Source organism: Pleuronectes platessa, chromosome 21, assembly GCF_947347685.1.
Source record: "Pleuronectes platessa chromosome 21, fPlePla1.1, whole genome shotgun sequence".
Taxonomy (NCBI): domain Eukaryota; kingdom Metazoa; phylum Chordata; class Actinopteri; order Pleuronectiformes; family Pleuronectidae; genus Pleuronectes; species Pleuronectes platessa.
Genome location: NC_070646.1, coordinates 15416911 through 15440469, shown reverse-complemented (window position 1 = coordinate 15440469; position 23559 = coordinate 15416911). Strand labels below are relative to the sequence as shown.

The 23559-nt window shown below is 43.2% G+C and overlaps 1 protein-coding gene across 4 annotated transcripts in view; it reads left to right on the top strand.

Moving 5' to 3' along the window:
• Positions 1-23490, top strand: part of itgb4 (integrin, beta 4) — a 27480-nt gene extending 3990 nt beyond the window's left edge. For 2 of the 4 annotated variants that reach the window (XM_053413530.1, XM_053413529.1), the window contains exons 2-42: positions 1018-1100; positions 1980-2062; positions 3332-3430; positions 3549-3753; positions 3840-3936; positions 4067-4238; positions 4564-4827; positions 4921-5010; positions 5127-5249; positions 5909-6076; positions 6186-6262; positions 6868-7076; positions 7736-7839; positions 7935-8030; positions 8690-8813; positions 8911-9036; positions 9572-9690; positions 9785-9818; positions 9928-10122; positions 10976-11079; positions 11177-11235; positions 11363-11386; positions 11504-11652; positions 11778-11957; positions 12099-12247; positions 13084-13291; positions 13384-13701; positions 13812-13990; positions 14102-14282; positions 15087-15224; positions 15311-15493; positions 15583-15711; positions 18083-18274; positions 18360-18509; positions 18923-19066; positions 19506-19655; positions 19844-20032; positions 20108-20263; positions 20368-20532; positions 21498-21617; positions 21701-23490. In XM_053413530.1, the coding sequence (XP_053269505.1) occupies positions 1025-1100; positions 1980-2062; positions 3332-3430; positions 3549-3753; positions 3840-3936; positions 4067-4238; positions 4564-4827; positions 4921-5010; positions 5127-5249; positions 5909-6076; positions 6186-6262; positions 6868-7076; positions 7736-7839; positions 7935-8030; positions 8690-8813; positions 8911-9036; positions 9572-9690; positions 9785-9818; positions 9928-10122; positions 10976-11079; positions 11177-11235; positions 11363-11386; positions 11504-11652; positions 11778-11957; positions 12099-12247; positions 13084-13291; positions 13384-13701; positions 13812-13990; positions 14102-14282; positions 15087-15224; positions 15311-15493; positions 15583-15711; positions 18083-18274; positions 18360-18509; positions 18923-19066; positions 19506-19655; positions 19844-20032; positions 20108-20263; positions 20368-20532; positions 21498-21617; positions 21701-21831 (5859 nt within the window). In that variant the 5' untranslated portion in view covers positions 1018-1024 and the 3' untranslated portion in view covers positions 21832-23490. Of the gene's footprint in view, positions 1-1017; positions 1101-1979; positions 2063-3331; positions 3431-3548; positions 3754-3839; positions 3937-4066; positions 4239-4563; positions 4828-4920; positions 5011-5126; positions 5250-5908; positions 6077-6185; positions 6263-6867; positions 7077-7735; positions 7840-7934; positions 8031-8689; positions 8814-8910; positions 9037-9571; positions 9691-9784; positions 9819-9927; positions 10123-10975; positions 11080-11176; positions 11236-11362; positions 11387-11503; positions 11653-11777; positions 11958-12098; positions 12248-13083; positions 13292-13383; positions 13702-13811; positions 13991-14101; positions 14283-15086; positions 15225-15310; positions 15494-15582; positions 15712-18082; positions 18275-18359; positions 18510-18922; positions 19067-19505; positions 19656-19843; positions 20033-20107; positions 20264-20367; positions 20533-21497; positions 21618-21700 lie in introns of those variants that run through there. The other 2 variants (XM_053413531.1, XM_053413532.1) reach the window with 2 other exon arrangements.
• The last annotated feature ends 69 nt before the right edge of the window (positions 23491-23559 follow it).

Sequence of the window (23559 nt, the reverse complement as noted above, 5' to 3'; positions counted from 1 at the left end):
TGAACCCAGCACACACACTCAAACACACACGCACACACACTTGTAGTCAGTTTAGGCTCACACTGATGTGCTAAGGTGCCTTTCCCATGTGTTCTCCAGGCTGGTTTTTTACCTTGGACGGTTCATTCTCTCGCCCCGAGGAGAAATTCCATCTCGGAGTTGTAAATCTTCAGAGGCACAAATCATCATTTTCTTCTGAGCACTGTGGCACAGTTAGATGCCCACTGAGATAATTACAGAGACACTGCATTCCACACCGTGCCCTTTGTTCACTACCCACCTCTCCCGTCTTCAGCTTTTACTTTTTTTTGTATATCTTTCTGTTAATCAGATTGTTCTCCATCCAAGATTCCTGCATAAGATTAAAGGTTTTATTGTGTCTGAACAACACGCAGGGATATTTCCAGGTCCCACCCTGTATTGGTCTCTTTCTGTTGTGATCCCTGACAAAGTGTCACATTTATTGTTACAATGGTTAATAGGCATCTAGTTTTTTTTAATTTTATTTTTTTAAAGAAAAACCCCCCACTACTGACAGGACAGGAGCCCTTTAATGGCCAATCAGATTTCAGTTAGGGCCGCCGCTGAATCAGAGGCCCTGATTAATAAAAATCAGTTCTATTTATTTGGTTGTATTTGTAGCATTATAACATTTATGGTTAAACTAAGAAAGGACGATGTTCTTCTGAGAACCGGAATTGGTTATTTTTTGTACAAAATGTTTTTGTACAGGCTGCGTCTCTTTGTTTAACTCAGTCTCAGATTGCAGCTCATTTCACCAACTCAAGGGAGGGTGAAGGGAGTGTCTGGGCCTGCTCACTTTCTTCGAGCCCTCGACCAAAAGAAAGTACAGGTGGATCAAGTTACAACTCAGTCTGCAAATAAAGTCTAAGATAAAACGTTGTTTTTTTGTGCCTTTTTTTCCCCTTTTTCTCCCTCCCCTTCTCTTTCTTTCTATAACAGTGGGTTTTGTGTATACTGTACATGTGAATTTATTTATGTATTTTTCTGTTGAAGGAAGGAGATGGGGAGATGGGTGTTACATCTCTCGGTGGGGCTTGGGCTTCTAGCCATCCTGTTGACCTTCTGTTATGCTGAAGGTGAGGACGTAAATGGACTTAACAACCGCTTGTCCCATTCACGAATACATTAATTCATCACTCATACATCTCAGTCACACACTGACGGTGCAGCCATCAGGGGGAACTGAAACTGGAGGAGCAAGGGATCAAACCATAGATCACGAATATATTGACTGACATGTTTTTTTCTATGCAACTAGTAGCCTAAATAACCTAGTTGACTTATATCAATTCCATATCTTTTTAGTAATTTTTTGACTACTCTTCAATGTAAGGAAGAGAATGTTACATTTTGGGTAGAAATTTGGCAAGTTAATTGATTAAAGTTACATTAATCTCATAAAGATGACCAACTTTTTGAAATTATCTGTTTTTTGTTTGCTGGTATATCAGCGTTTTGAACTTGTAATTTCCCCAGGGCTAAATTTGGGGACCATTGCTGTTCATATTATAGATTGATTACAAGTGAGGTATCCAAAAACACTAAACATGACATTATTTGTAAGGAAACAAATGTAATTGGTAGTGGAAAGAATATGGAACAGCTTACTTAATACTTATGAGCTAGTTTGATTGTAACAAATTAACACTGAATTTAAAGAAAACAAAGTGCATAATCTGATAAAAAATATACGAAAAGAAATAGTGGATGGAATAAAATGTCTGAGAGTAACAGTAGAAAACCAATAATGCTTGTGGCCGCATATAAATTCTATAAAATCAAAAATATCAAAGTCAATTGCAATATTATATAAAGTCAAAGATAGATGAAATTATTCCTCAGCTCTGGTTTTATCTGTTAAATGTGTTTTGGTGTTACCACAGGTATTCTTGCTATGTTTCCTGGGTTTGGTTCTCACTGTGTTGCTCTGGCTTTTACCGACTCTCTCCCCTCAGTGAACTACTGCTTCATGGCCCGGGACAAGACCTGCTCCGAGTGCCTGCAAGCTGGGAAAGACTGCGCCTACTGCCCTGATGAGGTGAGAGCAGATAACAGACCAAGGAAGAAGTGTCACCCTTTTATGTCCACTTTAGCACATTTAAACAAATCCTACAATTACAATTACAACGTTTTAAAGTTTTTCTCGCAGTTCTTTTCGAGATGTACAGCGGTATTTCATCAGTTCTAGAAAATATTGACAAAGGTCGGTCTGTAGGGGAGGAGTATTGAGGGATGTGGAAGTTCCTCTTTTACTAAAATTCAGGGTTTTTTAAATTACTATGTTCTTCCAAAAAGACTTAACAGCAGAGTAAAGTGCGGGCATCTTGATAAATTGTTCCAGTCTTGGATGGCAGCTTTGCACTTTATCCATGTGCATTATGCTAATGTGTTGATTGGATGTGAGCGCATTGATAACTGGAAAATTATTTTGTTCCAAATCCAACATTTCCTTCAATGCTCTATAAATTTGCTAAAGGTGTTTATGTAAAACATATTCAAAAATAAAAATAAGGCTGTTGATAAATTTGAGATTTATATTAAACCTCAAATCAAACAATCTCAATTTAAGGTCATTTTACTACTTTTTGGAGTTTCATCCTCAACAGAAATTGAAAGGAAATGTCATTCGTCATGGAGATGGCTCAGTCGTGTCAATGGATCCAGACCTGGTTTTAACATCCATCCATTTCAACACTTCTGTTCACTTCCCCACTCTATATGCAAATAAACACAAGTGTTATTTCTTCTAATGAAGACCAAATTGTGTTTTCTTGAGCCAGTTCGAGTTTGCAGATGTGCCAGATGACCATGTTTGTGCGCGTGATGGTATGAGGGTGAGCTAGAGAGAGCGATAGGGAGAGAGTGAGGAGGGCTTGAGTGAGTCAGTATCAAGTATCAATCATGTGGGGGTTATGGTGGATACTGAGGCTGGTGGCTACAAACAATCCACATATGGACACTGAGAAGGATGAAAATATGTTTAAGTTGTAGCAGGTCAGAGACATGACGTGTGAGGTTGGTCCTTCATATGTGGCCCAGAACATATCAGTGTTCACACAATGTTGAAACATGGATCCCAGACCACTTTCGAATGTGATCTGGGAGATTGGATCTCAAGACGCATTGAGGATGCACTTGGTTGCATTCAGACCTGAACTTAGAGATGACCACTTGTGATAGGACCACTTAGGACTGAGCAACCACTGATGAAGAAGGAATCATCACCTTTTATAAGTAGCTTTGAATGAATCAAAACTGGTTGTTAACTGAAAGCTTAACTGACTAATCACACTCCTTGTTTGCGCAGAACTTTGACGGCCCGCGCTGTGACCTGTCCGAAAACATACGCGCCCACGGCTGCAGCGCGACTCTTCGCGCAACTAAAATCAAGAGTATTATGAAGAATGTAAGACATCCCCTCCCTCGTTTCCTTTCAAATCATTCCATCACTCTTAAATCTTAAAGGTCTGTCATTGTTTCAAATGAAAAATCCTAACCTTCCTATTACCCTTCTTGCTGCTCAGAGAACACAGATCAACAAGAGGTTCAGTCAGTCTCAGGTGTCTCCACAGCTGATGAGCATGAGCTTCCTGCCGGGAGAGGAGAAGGTGGTGGACGTGGAAGTGTTCTCCCCGCTCAAAGGTCCTCTGGATCTTTATATTCTTATGGATTTCTCCAACTCTATGGCTGATGATTTGGACAACTTGAAGAAGATGGGCAATAAGCTATGTGAGCAGCCCTGAAACGGCATCAAATCGGTGACATGCTGGATGACTGTTTGTCAATGCGATACTGATTTATTGTATTTCCTGTAGCTCAGTTGATCGGGAAGCTGTCAAATGACGCCACCATTGGCTTTGGGAAGTTTGTTGACAAAGTGATTGAGCCCCAGACGGACATGAGACCCTCCAAGTAAGAGAGATAATGTAAAATGAACATACTTAGGAAAGTGAAGTATGTACACGATGGGGTGTAGTATAAATGTCCATGCCAATTCCCACTGACTCTCTTTTTTTGTCCGTCCTCCTCCTTCACTGCTCAGACTTAAAACGCCATGGCCCAACAGTGACCCTCCATTCTCCTTCCAAAACGTCATCAAGCTGACCAACGATGTGGGGGAGTTCACCAGAGAGCTCCAGAAGGAGATGATATCTGGCAACCTGGACGCTCCTGAAGGAGGGTTTGACGCCATATTGCAGGCTGCAGTTTGTGGGGTCAGTAAGAACCGAATATTGTTTTGGTTCTCCACTTATCCCGCATCGAATAACAGACAAAGTTTGTGATGAGCTGGTGGACATAACATCTTCACCTACACTAAATGAGAGGTATAAGAATATTATTGTGCTAATATCAGCATAAAAGGTTATAGTATGTGAATGTAAAGTTTGCAGCTTGTTTCCACTGTCCCCAGATGGACAACTAACAAATGACTGCACTTCTGCAACAATCTTGGGAATGAAGGGAAGGAAATAAACTTTGGAAGTGACAATTATTGACTCTTTTTGCATGTCCCTCGCTTTATTTGTATTCCTCTTTTAGAATAGGATTGGGTGGCGAAGCCACAGCGCGCATCTCCTGGTTTTCTCCACCGAGTCAGCCTTCCACTACGAGGCAGATGGCGCTAACGTACTGTCTGGCATCCTGCCGCGCAACGATGAACGCTGCCACCTGGATCCAGAGGGCAAATACACAGAAGATATCAGTCAGGATTACCCATCAATACCCACGCTGGTCCGCGTGCTAGGCGAGAACAACATCATCCCCATATTTGCTGTTACCAACCACTCATACACGTACTACCAGGTCAGTGGTCTGTAGTTAAGTTTTCACAGGAGTTATTCTATTGAACTGTGATGTCAGAGTTTAGCTAAATGATTTATTTTCTGTATTGTGTAGAAACTTAGCGAATATTTCCCCATTGCTGAGGTCGGTCTGCTGCAAGAGGATTCCTCTAACATCGTGCAGGTCATGGAGACCGCCTTCGAGGTATAGCTCTCCCCTGTAAATCATCAGGTGGAAGAATGAGGTTCTTTTTGTCATTTAAAAAACTGTCGAATGAACTCAAATGATCTGTTTGCTGATGCCCTTGTGTGTCCTTTCAGAGTATCCGTTCCAAGACGAGCATCCAGGCTGAGGACAAACCTAAAGCGTTCAAGGCTCAGTTCTTGTCGACCAAGGAAGAACTTGTGGAATACGGGTTGTTTAATTTCCCGCCTGGAGCAATTGTAAGAGAGGAAACAAGACAGAAACAACTAACAAACCAATCAAACCAATTTGTGTGTTTTTAACACCCCCAAGTTCTATGCATGAGTTGCATCTTTCAATCTTAGTTGCATCTTAGATTGATGGTGTGCACAATTAACCAATATAGCCAACCATGTGTACCACATATTAGGGTCATGGAGGCGGGCTCTGGAGCCAATCCTAGCTGACTTTGGGTGATGGGGGGGGGGGTTCATCCAGGGCAGGTTGACAGCATATTGCAGGGGCAACATACAGGGACAACCCAATGTGCATGTCTTTAGACTGTGGCAGAAAGTATGAGTACCCCTTTGATACAATGGCAACATGTCCAGGGTGTATCCCGCCTCTCGCCCAATGTCAGCTAGGATTGACTCCAGCTCCTCCGTGACCCTCAAAGGATAAGCGGTATAGATGATCGAAGGTTGGAATACAAATTTTCCTCAAAGTGATGATCAGCTTGCTGACATTGTTGGTCAGTTTTTAATAATTTATTACTAAAACCAGTTTGTCAGCTTTTACAGGCCATATATTTGTAGTCAAATCCAATATGGTCCTAAATTGTCTGTTCTATGACTCATACAGCCAAATACTTGGTGTGCACAGTCATGCTCTTAACTGTGTATAAATGTGTGTTCTCCAGGGTAATTTCAAGATGCGTCTCAAAGCCGACAGGATGATTGACGAAACGCCTGTGTGCCAGAGCAATCAGGATGAGAAGGAGGGGACGATGAGAGTCAAGCCCACCACCTTCAATAAAGGTTTCAACATTGAGGCCTCGATTCTGTGTCCGACCTGCGAATGTGAGAAGGTAAGACATGTAGATAAACACTGAGTCGCACAAGAAGACAAGCTGAAGTCATTGACCCTCAATTCTCTGTGGGGAATTAAGCACTTGGTTTCTTTTATTTGTCCTGCAGACTCCCGTCCCTAATTCAGCCAAATGCCATGGCAATGGAGACATGATATGTGGGAAGTGCAAGTGTTCTCCTGGCTGGTGAGACTATTATTACCACTTCTTCATTAAAGTGTAACATCACCCCTAAGTTTTGGCTGGAGTGTGTCTCCCTGGAAATGTTTTAAAAAATCAGTGCTGGCAGGCAGGGCTGTGACCTGCCCACCTACCCCCTTACCACCACACACACATACATATAACACAGTTATTAGTTGTTTAACTTCTTGTTCTTCTCTACGTTTTTGCTATGAGTGACGACACCAGTAGCAGTGCACACACGTTTGCGACAGAAATGTCACATTGCTGTCTTAGCCAGTGGTCAAATGGTGTATACGTGTGTGTGTGTGTGTGTGTGTGTGTGTGTGTGTGTGTGTGTGTGTGTGTGTTTGTGTGTTTGTGTGTGTGTGTGTGTGTGTGTGTGTGTGTGTGTGTGTGTGTGTGTGTGTGTGTTGTGTGTGAGAAAGAGACAACTGTGGGACAGGAGAGGAGGGAGGACGTCTCTGACTAGTTGACAAAAAACTAATTTAAGTGTGCAGCATCTCTTTAAAAGTACCATATTACAACCTGGGTTATGATGCCTTTGCCAAGCGATGTACCTTTAAGTCTTTGTTTTTTTTCTCTTTGCTTTGTCCATGTGTCTCCTTCAGGTTGGGTGCATTCTGTAACTGCTCAGAGACTATTTCAGCTCAGGACACCTCACGGTGCATTGGCCCGAACATGAAGGAGCCTTGCTCAGGTCGCGGAGAGTGCAAGCTGTGTGGAGGCTGTGTGTGCTCCAACCCAGATCAGTATGAGGGACAATACTGTCAGTACGACAAGACCCAGTGTCCACGATCTGGAGGCTTCCTCTGCAACGGTGCGAAAATATGCGGTTTTGAAATAATTATCTAGGATGGATTTGTGCAAATTATGTTTCATCCCTATGATTGTTGCAAATATTCTTCAATTTGACATGTCATCTCTCAGCATACCTTTCTGGACACATTATATTACGTTAACTTGGGCTTCTGTTAAGGCCAAAGAGTTCCCCTAATTAAAAGAAGCTGACTAAATTTCACACAGTCTTCAACATCCATGGATTATTACCTGGGAAAATGGTGAAAATGTCAAGAAAAGTCCAATCTCACAATAACAAGGATAGTGATCTTGGATCCGCCTTAATTTTTTTTTTAACTTATTGTTTTCTTTCTTTGCCCATGTCCCATCGTTCCACCGTGTTTTTAGAGGTTTTTGCATAATCGTGCTGACAAACAAACAAACAATCCAGAAAACTTAAGGACAGGAGGAAAAACTGAATATCTTTGGCAGAAGTGACGCGGAATATCAATTTTTTCAATTGTTTTCCTTTTAAATGATTAAGAAAGAGAAGTTGAATCATTCTGCCTTTGTTGTTTTTTACTTTCTTGTATACCCGTAATATACAGTATACAGGAAACAAACACAAACACAAGCACACACACACAACCACTTACCACAGGGGTAATGCTGTTAAATCCCATTCTTTCCTCCCATCAGACCGTGGCTCTTGCATCATGGGTAGCTGCGCATGTAAGAAAGGCTGGGAGGGAAATGCCTGCGAGTGTACCAATAGCAACCAGACCTGTCTGGACAACAAGGGGGTGAGTGGAGCCCCCCCCACCACTGTCTTTTTGTTTCAATGTAAGGTTATTGTCAGTGTATCTCACACCCGTGCCTGATTGTGTCTTTGTGCCAGGGTGTCTGCAACGGGCTAGGTGAATGTAAATGCGGTCTCTGTCAATGCAAAGAAACCGCCGTGGAGATGACTTCGACCTGTGAGCCAAATTTCCAGGTGTGTGGATATAATGTTTAAGTATGTGTGTTATGTTGCGGTGTATGGATCAAATTCTCAGCTCCAACACAATGGGCCTCATGCCTTGAACAAGCTTGTATACTTATTCTAAATTTCTCCTACATTTGTTTGCACACTGAGTTTGTACGAACATGACACGTCAGATTGGACAAACGCTTCAATCTTCAGAAGAGTGTGTGAATGAGCTGCATAAACAGGATGAAAGCGACTTGTGCATATTTCAGTGCACAGAGATGGTAAAAAGCAAGTAAAATTAAGAGACTAAAGCAGAACTTTCGAAGCAAACACTGTCATGGGCCATACTGTCCCTGAAGTAAAGAAGAAAATTGCCTCAAATAATTACTCACCACAAGAATGGACCTGACCAATGTCTCGCAACTCCTACGATACTGGACCACTCGTAAATTCAACAAACTCTCCTAAATCACTCGTACGCACAACTTAAGAACAAATCTGTTTGTATCAAGGATTCTTGCATGAGGCCCATTCTCTTGTTTGGTCTTTTCTTTTTTCAGCTACACTCAAGGCCTCATAATACACCTGGTGCTGTTTATATGCGTTTGAGTTTTTAGTTTTGGCTAGCTTGTCTGTTTAGTGTTTCGACGTGTGTACCTACTGTATGTGTGTGTCCCATCTAGGCCCAGCTTGGCGTGTGTGAGGGTACAAGAGATTGTGTCCGGTGTAAAGCCTGGAAGACGGGAAAGAATGAGGACTGTAAGAACTGCCCCTTCGAAATTGTCATGGTGGATGAACTCAAAGAAGGTGAGCTCACAAAGGATCTACATTAACTATCCAGATACTCCTCACAATGATAAATATGGCATCACGCTATAGCACTCTTGTACGTGTGTGCTTTCAGCGGACAAAGTGCGTGATTCGTGCAGTTTCCGTGACGAAGATGATGACTGTACCTACCACTACACTGCTGAAGACCCCACAGATAAAGCAGCTGGAATCTTGAAGATCCAAGTGCTCAAAAAGAAAGGTGAGCTGCAGCTTGAATACGAGAAGCAAGGCCGTGGTTTAAATGTGAAGACAGTTGTGGAGGCGTTGGCTTATGTTGCCGGGACACTGTTCATTAAAGGAGACACATGGTGTTTTTTCATATCTTTCCTCAAGTGTGTTGTCAAGTTTTTTGTAGGGGGGGTGAAACTTCTGCAGAGTTAAAAAACAAAATTAAAGTCTTGCAGATAATTCCGAACCATCGTTACATCACACTGTCCCATATTTGCATAATGCTTGCCGAGCAAGTCTGGCACATCTCTTAAAGAGAAAGGAACTAAAACCAAGAGTTTCAGACAGAGGCTGAACAGAGGAGCTGCAAGAAAGGACAGTATGAGGAGAAGGAGAAGTGATGTCTCTCTGAACATTAGAGACAATTCAAAACATAGCAACATGAGTTAGGAACAGGATATACTGAATTAGAGCTCCTGTCGTCCCTCCAGTTAACCTCCTGGCAGCAGTATTCTGTACAATCGCTGCATTTCTAACGTTATCTGTGCTTTGTGATGACCCTTCAGATTGTCCCGCTGCCAGCCTCCTGTGGCTGCTCCCTCTCCTCCTGTTCCTGTTGTTACTGCTGGCACTCCTGCTGCTCTGCTGCTGGAAATACTGTGCCTGCTGCAAAACCTGCTGCCAGGTATAATACATTTCTCACATGGTTGATATTTCTAATGGAAATGCTCAGTTTTGTTCTCATCTTTTTATTCCTCCCATCTTTTAACTTGAAACAGAGCTGTCTTGCCCTGTTGCCTTGTTGTAGGAAAGGTAAGACCTGGGTCACTTACATCACATGCAACAGCATAGATCTAATATCTTTCATCCCCTGACTGGGACCGTGGTGAATATGAGTCACCATAGTTTGTTTGCTCTGCAGGTCGCATGGTCGGCTTCAAGGAAGATGAGTATTTGCTCCGCCAGTCTCTGCTCACCTCAGACCATCTGGACACGCCAATGGTGAGGACTGGTCCACCCAAAGGAACTGATGTGGTTCGCTGGAAGGTGACAGATAATGTACACAGAGGACCAAATCACCCCCAGGCTCTGATTAAGCCAAACCCTAAAGAGACTAGTAAGTGCTAAATCTTGTTAAATTACGGGAGAATGGTGCCACTATCATTCCCACTCCTCACCATGACCGTCTGTTCTTGCTCTATGTTACTTTGGTTAGTGGCTATGATCTCCTGAGAAGTGTGAAACAGACTAAAAGTCACAGCTTCAATTGTCTGAATTGTCTTGAATCAGATCTAGCAGGTTCAAGAATAAGGCTGAACTGCAGATCAGTTAAATTGACTGTGACTAAAAATTACTGTGAAGTCAACAAATAACTGGTATTATCTCACATATTCAGCGAGGTAACCTTTAAAATATAAAGAATTCTAAGTAGAGTTCAGCGCTAATAAGTTAATTAATGAGTCCAAATGAACATCTATACCAAGTTTGAGGAAATTTGCTAAATAAGAGATATATCGTGTTCACAAGGCAAATAATGTGATCTGTGAGGTCACATCGACCTTGATTTTTTTACCTTCTACCACTGAAACAAATAATTTCATCCTTGAGTACAACTGAATGTTTTTACAAAATTTGAAGGAATTCCCTTTCGGCATTGTTGAGATATTATGTTCACAAGAATGGTTCCAACGAATGTAGTTCAGCTCTTCTGGTTCAGGAAGCCAGGGATCATGGGTAATATCCACTGTTCAATTGTGTTTCAGTCACTACGCAGTCCAAGCTCCACCCAAGAGATTGTATAGACTTTGTTTTTTCTCTAAATTGAAACCACTTAATCTGATGCAGGGGGTGCTGTAAAAGTTAAACAGTGCTGCTTTAAAAGTAAACCTATGACATTAAACTGACATTTTTAGTGTGTAGAACTTAGGTACATTTTTTTAAATGTCTTTCTTGTCATTTCTCATTTATAGTCCAGTTCCCACTTTCCGTCCGGCTGAACAGGCTGTTCTCTGATATCCTGTCCCGTCCGGAATCCAGAGAAGCTGACCAGCTTCGCAAAGAAGTGGCCGATAACGTGCGTGTGTTTTTTGTTTTGTTTCTTCGTGACCTTTTGTGTAAGTGTGTGAATGGTGACTGTGACACTGAAAACTGTTATGTTTTCTTTCATCCAGGTCAATGAGGTGTACAAACAGATTCCTGGGGCCCAAAAGGTGCAGAAGACCGCTTTCAGGTGAGAAGCATGTTCCATGACAGTTGTTTCATTTATAACATGCAACTATAGTCATTGTAAGATATCCAGTTTTGGTGTGCCTAAAGGGAAATGTCCACCAACTGATTATTTGTTTTGGTTTTCACAGAATGCAGAGAAATGCTGGAAAAAGGTAACAATCTGATCGATACATGACGAAACAAGTCAACCCTGATTGGCTGTTTTTTTTTTCAGGAATCAAGGGACACACATGCCTTATTGTACCTTTGCTTGTCCCTTTGCTCTTCAGGCAGGACTACACCATCATGGACACTGTCTTGTCCGCACCTCGTAGCAGCTATCCTGATATTGTTAAACTCACAGAGAAAAATGTCCAGTCTGGAAGCTTCCAAGACCTGAAGGTGGTGCCTGGCTACTACACTGTGGCCACAGACAGAGGTGAGCATTAACTGTTTTTATGTGTGGAAGAAAATAAACTTCTCAGTTCTGATTTCCAACAAGCAGCCCATACCTTCATCGGCCTTGTCATTAAACTTGTCGTTATGTGTGGTCCTCCTCTGCAGAGGCTTCGGGAGCCATCGAGTTCCAGGAAGGTGTGGAGTCAGTAGACGTTCATGTGCCGCTCTTTGTCAAAGAAGAAGACGACGACAAGAAGCAGCTGCTTGTGGAGGCTGTGGATGTGCCGCTAGGCATTGCTGAGATCGGAAAACGTTTGGTCAACATCACCATCATCAAAGAGCATGGTGTGGAATCTTGGACCTAATGTATTTGTACTTAAATCCCTTGAGAATGAGATGCAGGACCTAAATGAACACCTCTGACTTAAAACAATGAAAAATGTAAAATCTTTGTTTGTTGCTGAAGAATCTTTTCTTTCTCCGCAGCCACCAGTGTGTTCTCGTTCCTCCAGCCGGCCTACACATACAGCAGACAGGATGGAGTGGCCAACATTCCAATCAGCAGGGAGATCATTGAGGATGGACGAACCCAGGTCACATACCGCTCACGGGACCTCACAGCCAAGGACAAAAAGGTGAGCTGATGATCACTGCCCTTAAGGTATTAGTGTCTTTTTGTCTACATTTTGGACTGTCTTGATTTCTCCTGTGGATTATGCCCCATACGTGCCTTTGAAAGTGGTCCAATACTTGAGCTTTTATACATGATGGTAATTTCTACCCTGGATCTACCCTGTGGATATAAATCTACCATTGGCTGCCTATTTCAGATGTCTCCTCTCCGGCTTCCAGCCTACTACCTTTTTTCAACCAATACCTCTAAGCTAGCAACGTAGCTAAAAAATGCGAAAATTTGTCCTTGCTAAAATACATTGTATTCTTTTGAAAATCTGAGAAAATTATTTAACAATTGTAATATTTATTGTTAGTAGAGTTAGTAAGTGACTTGTTTACTAAAAAAAAGTCCATTGACAGGACAGCGACACTTACTGTGCCAATCAGAATCTTTGTATAGTTTAATATGCTAGAATTTTTCCCTTTTAACGACAGTGATGCCTGCTTCATGCAAATGTTCCACCATAACAAGTTTCCCTCTGGCTCTGTTTTAAATTTGTAGCGTCTTTGTATCCAGGGCTTAGTGCTGCCCCAGATAGTGATTGGTTAAAGAAATAAACACATGCCAGATCTCTTCCACCTATAGCACAGTGGTAATGGGGGAAATATGACCATAATCCACTGCTGACACAGCACTGTTGAGATCTTGCGGCGCAAGTCAACCCAAGGTCAAATAATATTGATGCTTTGCTAAAGGAAGGGGTCATCGGAGGCTGGGCCCAATTTGCACTGACTTTTAGATGAGATAAAGTACTGCTTCATGATTTTTCTAACCTGTTGATCCTATGTATTTTAGGACTATATAACTGTGGAAGGAGACCTGACCTATGCTCCTGGTGAGACCGAGAAGACAGTTCCTGTTCGTCTGCTGGAGCTGAGTGAGAAAGATGGACTCCTCGAAGATAAACAGGTCAAGCAGTTTGTGATGGACCTCAGTAACCCACGGCAGGGAGCAAAGCTGGGGCGCTACCCGAGAACTACTGTCACCATAGCAGACCAGCCAGGTGAGAGAACACAAGACTGTTCACATTCATCACAGCCAATCAAAGCATTGAATGCAAAGGTTTCATCTCTCACAATATCTTATTTTATCTAGAGCCCAGCGTGATGGCATTCAAAAAGGGCAGCCAGAGCTTCTCCACATTTGACCCAACCTACACCATTCCTGTGGTGCGTACTCGAAACCTGGATAGCCCCGCCTCAGTGAAATGGCGTACAAAGAAGGCCCAGCGCTTCGATCTCTCTGGCCCTCTGAAGTTTGGTCCTGGAGAAACAGAGAAGAACATCGTGATCGACCCGAAAAACCATCCTGGTCCAATCCAGCCCGAGAATTTCCAGCTGGAGCTGTTCGACCCAAGTAGCAATGCTTCTATTGGAGAGAGGAAGATCACCCATGTCAATGTCACAGACGGTGGTAAGACACAACGTAGAGAGATCAAATGAAAATTGTTTCTGGTGGTGTGATTTTCAGATATTACATGATTAGAGAAGGAAACTCTAAAACAGTTGATTTGATTGTTTCAGCTCTCCCTCCATCAAGTCCTGAGATCAGCCACATGACGCAGAAGCGTGCCGCCAACCCGAAAGGCCTCCCCCCTGGTGGTCTCCTTCTCGCTCCAGGAAACCCTGAAGCCAAAGCAACTGGACCCAGAAATATTCACCTGAACTGGGACCCACCACCTGGTAACCCAATGGGCTACAAGGTACATCAAATCAACACGAACAGAAGCTACAACTTGAATGAATTAGTATCATTTCCAAGAGCCACTCTATTACTCAAGCACTGTATCTATAAACTGAACTTGTTTTTTTAGGTGAAGTACTGGATATACGGCGACCCAGAGAAAGACGCCCAGGTCTTGGATGTGAAGACGCCTCAAGCTGAGTTGACCAACCTCTACCCGTATTGCGACTACGAGATGCGAGTGTGCGCCTACAATTCAATCGGAGAAGGCTACAATACCGACATGATTGCCTGTCAGACCCTGGAAGACGGTAATCATTGTTAAATTCAGCTAGATGCTGTTCATTAAAGAAGCTACAAGCAGGTTAACTGCTTCAAATAAAACAAAATGAAACATATCTAGTAAATTTGTATTTTTTGCAATTTATCTATCTAGACGGGGTTGCACCAGCTATCCACAAATCCATTGCTAAATTTGAGCATATAGAAAGAGTTGGGGAGAGCAGTAGTTTGTATTTTAAAGACAGAAACTATTACGACTGTATCTTTTTCTGATGTGGACCATGTCGTAGAAGCTTTTGACACAGATAGCCGTCCCTATGGTTTGAGCTTTAGTGTGTGGACGAAACATTGAAGTGCTAACGAGAAAAGAGAAAGAGACAACAAGCTGCTGCATGGTTGAGAGTGAAACTTCTTGTTAAGCGAGACGAGTAATGTTGCCAGAATTTTTGCAGAGACCCAGATTAACAAATTTGAGTCTTTATTAGTAAAATACACTTTTAGTGGACATTTTGTGGTGTGTCACAGTTGCCTTTTAAGATTACTTTTGCAGCCGTTTACACTAAACTAAACATGGGTGGAAGTGGGTCCAAGTAGTTTGTAAACACAATTTGTATTCACACCGTTTTTAAATGTGTGGATTGAAATATCAACCAAGTTGTTATTAGGTAATTGAGTTTTTATTTTATTTAATTTCACGTCATATGATTACAAACATTATTGATAGACAACTTTTACTCTTCCATTAACATTTACAGATGCTGGCTATTGTATCAGCTTAAAAACAAAACCTTGACTTAACGCTGGTGTTATATGTTTGACTCGTTCTCCTCCAGTGCCTGGTGAACCAGGACGTTTGGCCTTTAACGTCATCAGCCCGACTGTCACTCAGGTCAGCTGGGGGGAGCCCGCAGAGACAAACGGCAACATCACAGCCTACGATGTCATCTACACACCAATCGATGATAACCTGAGTAAGACGCAGAGTCCAACTTTTTAATAAAGACGTGGTTGCATTATGGAATTTCCATCATGCTCTACAACTTCCTTCTTTTCACAGAGCCGCAGGGCGCCGCCAAGAAAGTAAAGATCGACAACCCCAAGAAACGAATGCTGCTGATCGAGAACCTTCAGAAATCCCAATCCTACCAGTACAAGGTCCGTGCCAAGAACAGCGTGGGCTGGGGTCCCTTCAGAGATGCTTCCCTCAACCTTGCGACACAGCCTACCAGACCAATGTCCAGTAAGTCAAGGGCAAACACATCTGCACACTGCATCACAGTGTCTGGTTTTCCTGGGAAGAAATTGAATTCTCTCTCTTTTTGTCCCTAGTTCCCATTATTCCAGACATCCCTATTGTGGATGCAGAGGGAGGAGAAGACTACGAAGGCTACCTGATGTACAGCAATGAGGTGATGAAGTCCCCTGGAGGCTCCAAGACTCCCAGCGTCTCTGGTGATGGTGGGTACCTAGAGCTACAAGGCCACAAGTTACTCCTCTAACAGTGTGAGCATGTCACCACCAGGCTTCCAGACAGTGAGCTATCACTGTGATATGGATCCAATTATTTTACTTTACATCCTCAGCACTCTCAGGCATCTTGCTTTGTGCTCATACCATATGTGCTGAGGTGTCACAGCCCTGTCAGGAGGAGGGGGAGTGGACATTGCTGTGAAAGGTTTGTCCAATCTTTGCTGTAGGAAGTCATCCATCTTCCCCTATGAAACTGAGAAGGCCTCACCTGCTCTCTACTGGCACCTTTTTAACATGTCTGTGTTTCTGTGTGAAAAGCCTGCAGAATCTGATATTAATATCCTTCTTCCATTTCACAAGCGTGACGTTAAGTAAAAGCTGGAAGAGTCGAGAAGTTCAGGAATGGCATCCTTCTCATGCCGCTGCATTTTTTAAATATCACTTCCATCTGGCAGGCAACGCCCCAACAAGCCAGTGGCGAAATCTGCATCCAATGCATCCGTAGATATCTGCAGTAGAAGTGCTTTATGATCACAAACCGCAGCGCCTTCCCTCACTCAATCTGCTGTCAAACTCCTGCTTTCTGCAGCCATGTTTGTGCTATTAGTTTTGGCTGAGGGACAAAAGTGGATGTTGCTGCTCCCCACCAAGCCCATTTGGATTTCTGTTATTCAAACATCATTCATGTATGCATACATAATGTGATCCAGTGTCCGATGAATGTGTTACAGCTTTTATTTTTTGATCAGTAATGTATCGTTAAAGGAAAAAAAACTTGATACAACTCCGCCTCCTTGCTTCTACCCTATGACCCCAAATACAAGGATGGAAATATGTCAAGTTGGTCGGGTCCAATCTAGATCTGCGTAAGGTGTCGTGGAAAAAGCAGGTGGACGTCTTCAGCAGTCGCCTCAGCACAGACACAGAGACGAGTTCAGACGAGGCCCCCCGCCCAAGCCAGGCCAAAACACCCCTGCCAGGTGAAGACCACAGACCCGCAGATAGCCAGACAGGGAGCGAGCATGTCAGCTGTTAGTGCACGGCCAGCCATATGCCCGGCAAGGCAACAGATGTGTCTCGCTGCCTTTGTGATTGATCTGCTCAGAAATATTATCATTTGTCTAGTCAATCAATTTTCCGGGCTTGCGTTCCTTGTCCCCTTGGCCCCCAGTTGGCACCTATCCCATCTATCCTCCTGCCATCTGTCCAGAGAGGAGCACTGGCATCAACTGTCCCATCTCCAGTTGATGATCGGGGGGCAGGCTTTTCCCGGTGCCTGTCTCTGTCTGTCCTCTCTCCATCCAACTGAGGAGGTAGTGATCTGGAGACAGCTTGTCTGGTGTGTAGGCTTAGTTGTGGTTGTAGGGACATAATGGGTTCTTGCCTTCAATACAGTTTCATCTCTGCAGGGCAGTATCAGTAACGATTTTCTAAGTGCAGCAGTATTTGATTTGATTTTCCAATACATTTTATCAATGGAGCTGTTTAATCAGCAGGAGTTGACATTTTTACCCTCCAAAGTTATAGCAGCAGCAGCAGTTTCATCTGAAAGAGAAGACATGTTTATGTCACCAACTACAGGCAAAACAGCGACACTGCAGTTTTCACTGAATAACTCTCTTTTTCCGGAGTTTGCTTTGCACACATGAAAAACACAGCAAGAGATTTTTCTGCTCAGACGCGTTCACAACTACACACAAATCTCCTCAGCATTCAGGTGAGGCGTGGTGCAGGACGCAGGATGTAACTTATTGTCGTATGTTTTCATTTGCGCTCTCACATCCCACTTCACGTCAGGAGTTTATCCGAAGTTCAGTCCGTGTCTGAAGCAGCTTTTAATGCCACCAACAGGCCAAAAATCTCAACACCTGATAGATTGATTGGCACAAGATCGTCATGTCACAGTTGCCAGAACAGGACACATTATATCAGCTCAATAAAATAAAACCTGAAAATAGAAACTTAACTAAGATAAATGTCATCCTGTGGTGGTACAAGTAAAAATTATATCTGATAATGTATCAATCAATTCAAATTAGTAGAGAGGTAACCACTAACGATGCTATTCATCAATTAAACAAGAAATAAGTCAGTTAAGCAGCTACACAAAGAAAGAATGCAGCTGTTACTATATTGCCTGCAGATGACACACTGCTGTTTGTGGCACAGGTCAGACTAAAGCTACAGGACATAACGCACTGCTGCTTCCTCTCTATAGGCCAGTTGAGCCTGGTTTTGGGTGCTTCACGTCAGCGACACTGTGTTGTTCGGGTCAGCGTCAGAACGGCCGAATGCTAGCTGCTACATTTCCCAGAATCTGTCCGATGACGTTTCCATCTACTGTTATCGTGTTTCACAGAATTCGCGATGAACGGGAAGTGGGAGCAGAACTTCCTTTTCCCCGGGGGATCGGGGACACGCAACCTGTCAGCGTCATCCTCTCCTATGTCCACCCTGAGCTCGAACTACAGAGTGGGAGGAGGAGGAGGAGGAGGAGGAGGCAGCAGCTCCTTCACCACAGAGACATCGACCACTTACATGTCCGGAGCAGGTGAGGTGGAGGCCGGATGCATTGATAAGAATTGGGTGAAAACACCAAGTTTTTTTTTAGCCCTAATGTTTCTCTGGGGTTGTAGGGGGCTCTCGAAGGCTGGATATGATTGGAGGTGGAGTTCATACATCGGATGTCATCATGAGGAAGCGCTCGGAGAACAGGGGTTACACAGAAGATAACATCCGGGACTCTATTGTCATGGGAGATGTGTCGGGCAAATTTCCAGATATGGGTAAGCTTTAGACGTCAGCAGGGGGGGAACACAAGTACATTTAGAGGAATTAGCTGTTTACTGTCTGGTCTAAGAAAGGTTTTACTTTGGAAAACAATGTTGACGATGCCTTAGCAGGTATACTACAAGTGCATGAGCCTGTTAGCTTGGACATCTGTTAGCAGGATCGGGGCTATTGGCTGCACAACAGGCTTATACACACAGACTTTGCAGGAGCTATGCTGACTATCGCTGTTTCTCCCTCCCTCCCCTTGTCTCATCTTTGACCTCTGACTTCTCATTGACTTCACTCTCCACCTGTCCTACTGCGCTACATCCATCCTCTACTTTGCTCTCTCTCTCTTCTTTATCATTCCGGCCTCCTCTTCCTCCACCTTCTCAACCTCCTCCTGCTTTTCCCCTCCTGCTCAAAGCGCCATCAGATGGTTTCGGCTACACTGGGATGCAGAGCAGCTCTCTGAGCCAGTTCAGCTACAACCTGCCTCAGGTTTCCAGGTCCAGGACCCAGTCTTCAGATGTCAACGAAGCCTTATATAGTCTGGACAGGGTGCTCCAGGGTAAGTCTGCGGCATACATGCATGAAGGCACTGGAGGTGATGCTGGGTGTGATGTGTAAAGCTCTCCTCTTTAGTCATCTTCATTCCTGCTTCTCTGATACTTTGTTGTTTCTTGATACTAAGAATGACAGCCACTATTTGTAAAAAGAAACAGTTTGATGTTTTGTATTTTTGCTTTTAATTTAATTAACACTCCCTAGTGTTCACAGTATGTTCCTCGGAGTGACTAAAATAACTGTTAATGCAACTTTAAGGTTCTTAAATTTCATTGAGCATGAGAAGAGATTTCCAATCACTCTCTCCGGAGAAAAAAGTTGATAATGTAGTCGATAAGAAAATAAAAACAGCTCGGGGTCAATGTAAACAGAGACGCAGCACATATTCACGGTGATCATATCCAACTGTAGTCTTACACTTGTCTCTCTCTGGCAACCGTCAGATGCACGACTTTCCCCTGGGATCCCAGACACCCCCAGCAGACTGGTGTTCTCCGCTCTGGGTCCCACTGCCCTCAAGGTCAGCTGGCAGGAGCCCCTATGTGAAAAAAGCATCCTTGGCTACTGCGTCCTCTACCAGCTGATCAATGGAGGTAAATAATGACACAAAATTGTAGAAGGACCATCAACTGATAAACAATGAATACTTTGCTGTGACAGTGGTCTATGTACTGGCTATTGGAGGCCGTTTATCAAGGTGTTTTTTTGTTTGGTTTAGGTGCATTCATTCACTTTTCAGTCTTTATTGTTAATGCTAAAAAAAACATGTCCTCTCCTTCAGGTGATGCAAAGCGCATCAACGTGACGAACCCAGCAGAGAACTCTGTGATCATCCAGGACCTGCTGCCCAACCAATCCTACCTATTTAAGGTGAAGGCTCAGAGCCAGGAGGGCTGGGGCCAAGAGAGAGAAGGAGTCATCACCATCGAGTCTGCAGTCGATCCCTCGAGTCCCCTCAGCCCAATGCCAGGTACTGATTCTGTTTGTGTCCCTACAGAACAATGACTATGTCTGTTTGTGAATACTGACTCCTCTGTCCCTGCAGGCTCACCATTCACTCTGAGCACCCCCAGTGCTCCAGGCCCCTTGATCTTCACTGCTTTGAGCCCCGATTCGCTGCAGCTCACCTGGGAGAAACCTCGCAAACCCCTCGGAGACATCCTGGGCTACGTGGTCACCTGCGAACAGCTGCATGGCGGAAGTGAGAATTAAAATAAGACGACACTTCAACTGCGAAGCCACCTTTTAACTTTTTCCCGGTTTTGAAAGTGCGTGCTTCTATCACCTGTTTCTTGTTTTCTCCAGGTGACACACGTTCCTTCCAGGTGAGCGGCGACAGCGCTGAGACCAGTCACACTGTCCCCAACCTGACTGAGAACGTTCCCTACAAGTTCAAAGTTCAGGCTCGAACCACACAGGGCTTCGGTCCAGAGAGGGAGGGCATCATCACCATCGAATCTCAAGATGGAGGTGAGATTCAAATTGACTGACAAATCTTTTTAAATGAATGAAAAGAAATGACCGAATCATTCATTGCACCCAGTAATATAACAGCGGGGACAGATTTAAAACCACCTTGCTGTCTTTCCTATTGGTAGCAGAACTAACATTGCAAAGCATTTAATTAGAAAGACACCCGAGGAAAGATCACAAGATTCTAAAAAAATTAGGGTTTATACCCTTAGAAGCATGAATGAAATTGGCAATCTACCATGGTATGTGTTCTGTGCAGCATTGATATTTGGTCCAGAGCGGATTCTGGAACAAGAAATTCACCTTCTCAGTATTAGTGGAGGTTTTAGCCTGACGCTGGAATTAGAGAAACGTTAATGGTTCAACTTCTGGGTTCCGCAAATCCAAAAATCTTAATAGACATTATCTCAAGGCACATCACATAGTAAGGTTGAGACCTTAAAAATGGTAGTGAAACCAAACAGTTCCCACAATGAGAAGCACTTTAATAATTAATCAATTATATTCAGACTTCAGCCAAAGACCGCCTGGTAGCAGAGCTTCTCAACTTGACGGGTTTGCAGGCTTTTTTTTTATACTGACGTTGAATACCAGATGTCGAGATGTTAATATTTTCCTTGACTACAGTAAAATTTGATCTAAGGATTATTTGTAAAGGTGGAGGGAAAATCTTGAAATTCATTCTTTGGGAAACAAGAATTTCAACGGGACTTTCTTTTAGAAGGTTAGGCGTGGCCTTGTAACCATGACATATAAAATACAAAATAACAAGATAAGTAATCCTCTCTGGACCATAGGTACCAACACTTATGCCAATTATACAGATAAATGTTGACACGTTTGTCATTGTCTCATTGAATCTATTCATTATTGTATTTTCGCTTTCCTATATCACTTTCTCATACTTTAGTACACATGCTGATGCTAATGTGTGTGTTTCCTTGCTTCCTCATTTTCTGTAGGTGCAATGTCTCAGTACAATAGCCAGTCAATGTCGATGAGGGATGTTTTCCAGATGCCAACAGAAGTCAGCACACGGACCAACATCTCACACACCATGCTCGACGACCCCTACTTTTCAGGTACAACTAAACCCTCCAGTTTCTTTTATGTTCTTCCCATCGATGACATCCAGCCTCATGTTCACTGCTTTGCTTTCTAACAGAGGGGATGATGATGACCACACAGCACTCGGAGACCAGCGGCATGGTGACTCGTCAGATCACCAAGGAGGTGGTTGAGAGGGGCTTCATAGGAGGAACAACTGTCACAAAGAAGATGTTTTATGAATCATAAGATTCTATTTACCTGTGCCCAAGTTCACACCCAAAGGATGAATTAACCAGTTCATTTTGCTACCGTCAATAATATTTAATGGTGTTTCTACCAGCATCACCAACTTGAGGCTCAGTACACAGGACGAGCATCCTGCGAGCTGCTTCGACCTTCTTCTTCTTTTGTTTAATGCTCTTTCAACTTCCTTTAATTGGCCCGAAAATTCTGAACAACCCCAAAAAGTGTTTTCAAATGGTCTGAACAGTGTTTCAGGTTGAACTCGACTGAGACCCCCTCTTTTGGTCAGACTTCAGTCTGTAGATCTGGACCCCTAGTCTGAGGCAACTTATTTTCAGACCTGTTATTTTGGTTCTTGTAGCCCCTAAACTAAAAAGTGGTGGCATGGTGGTTAGCCCTGTTGCCCCCAAAGCAAGAAGGTTCGTATCCCAGTTCGGGCGGGATCTTTCTGTGTGGTGTTTGCATGTCATCCCCATGTTTACGCGGGTTTTTCTCCGGGTTCTCCCACAGTCAGAATACATGCAAGGACATGCAGATTGATAGAAGGTTAATTGGAGATTTTAAATTGACCATAGGTGTGAATATGAGTGTGAGTGATTGTTTGTCTCTGTATGCTGGCGACCCATCCAGGGTTAACCCCACCTCAACTGGGATTGGCTCCAGCTTACCCATTGACCCTTCAAAAGGATATGCGGTATAGATAGACCAAAGTCCAGCCTAAACAAGTAGTTTAGTTCTCTGTCACACAGTTAGTTATATTTTGGTCGTGGGTGTGATATTCTGCGACCAAAAAAAAAAAAAAGTCCAGTGATGCAAGTGTAAATAAAAGAAGAGGAGGCTGTTCTGTTCTTCTGTCATGTCTGTTACGCACTGTGGTCACTGTTTTCCATTCACTGTAACATTTCTTCAACTTTCACTGTTGCACCTGAGACTGTGTCATGCTGGGGCTTTACACAGTCCGGCACGGATCGGTAATCTGACTGCGGTTCATTAATCCAAAGTGACCCTTCTCCGCTTGTCTCCTGTCCCCCCCCCCCCCACACACCCGTCTGCAAAAACACTTTGTGTGCAATCAGCGACGTGTGTTTCGACTCTTTCAGGATGAACTCGCCAAAATCTTCAACCCACGTTTTGTCTGAAAGCTTTCTGATCTGCAGGAAGGTTTGGCTTCGTGTTTATGGCGGACGCTTTACACATTTCATTTGTATCAGTCCTGAGGGGAGGGGGACTTTTGTTTCATAAATTTGTATGATATTAAAATGTGATAAGGCTTTCTTCCAGCATATTTCATACAGTTTAAAAGATTTTTATCCAAGCGGATTGACTTAAATGAATTAAATGCCAAATGTAGAAAGATGTTATACACTCGTTTCCTACTGACAAGCTAAGGGCATGGTTATGATCTCAAATCTCGATTTGATACAACATGCTTTTGCGTTTCAGATGTGTAATGGTGTTTCCTGTGTGTTTACGGTTGTATTTTGCATTTTGAGAGCTTGTTTTTAAAAGGAACGGTATGTAAAGACAGAGAGATTGTATTTGCTTCAATGCATGTCCTACTGTGTTTTGAGCTTGAATTTAGATGAAAATGCTTTTGTAAAACATTTTGAGAGGAGGATTTGTTATGAAATAAAGATACCTATAAGTGAATTTCACCCAAAACAGACTTTTTGTACTTTTGATCAACATGTATCATTTACTCTTTAGCAGCTGGTCTCATCTGTTTTGCAC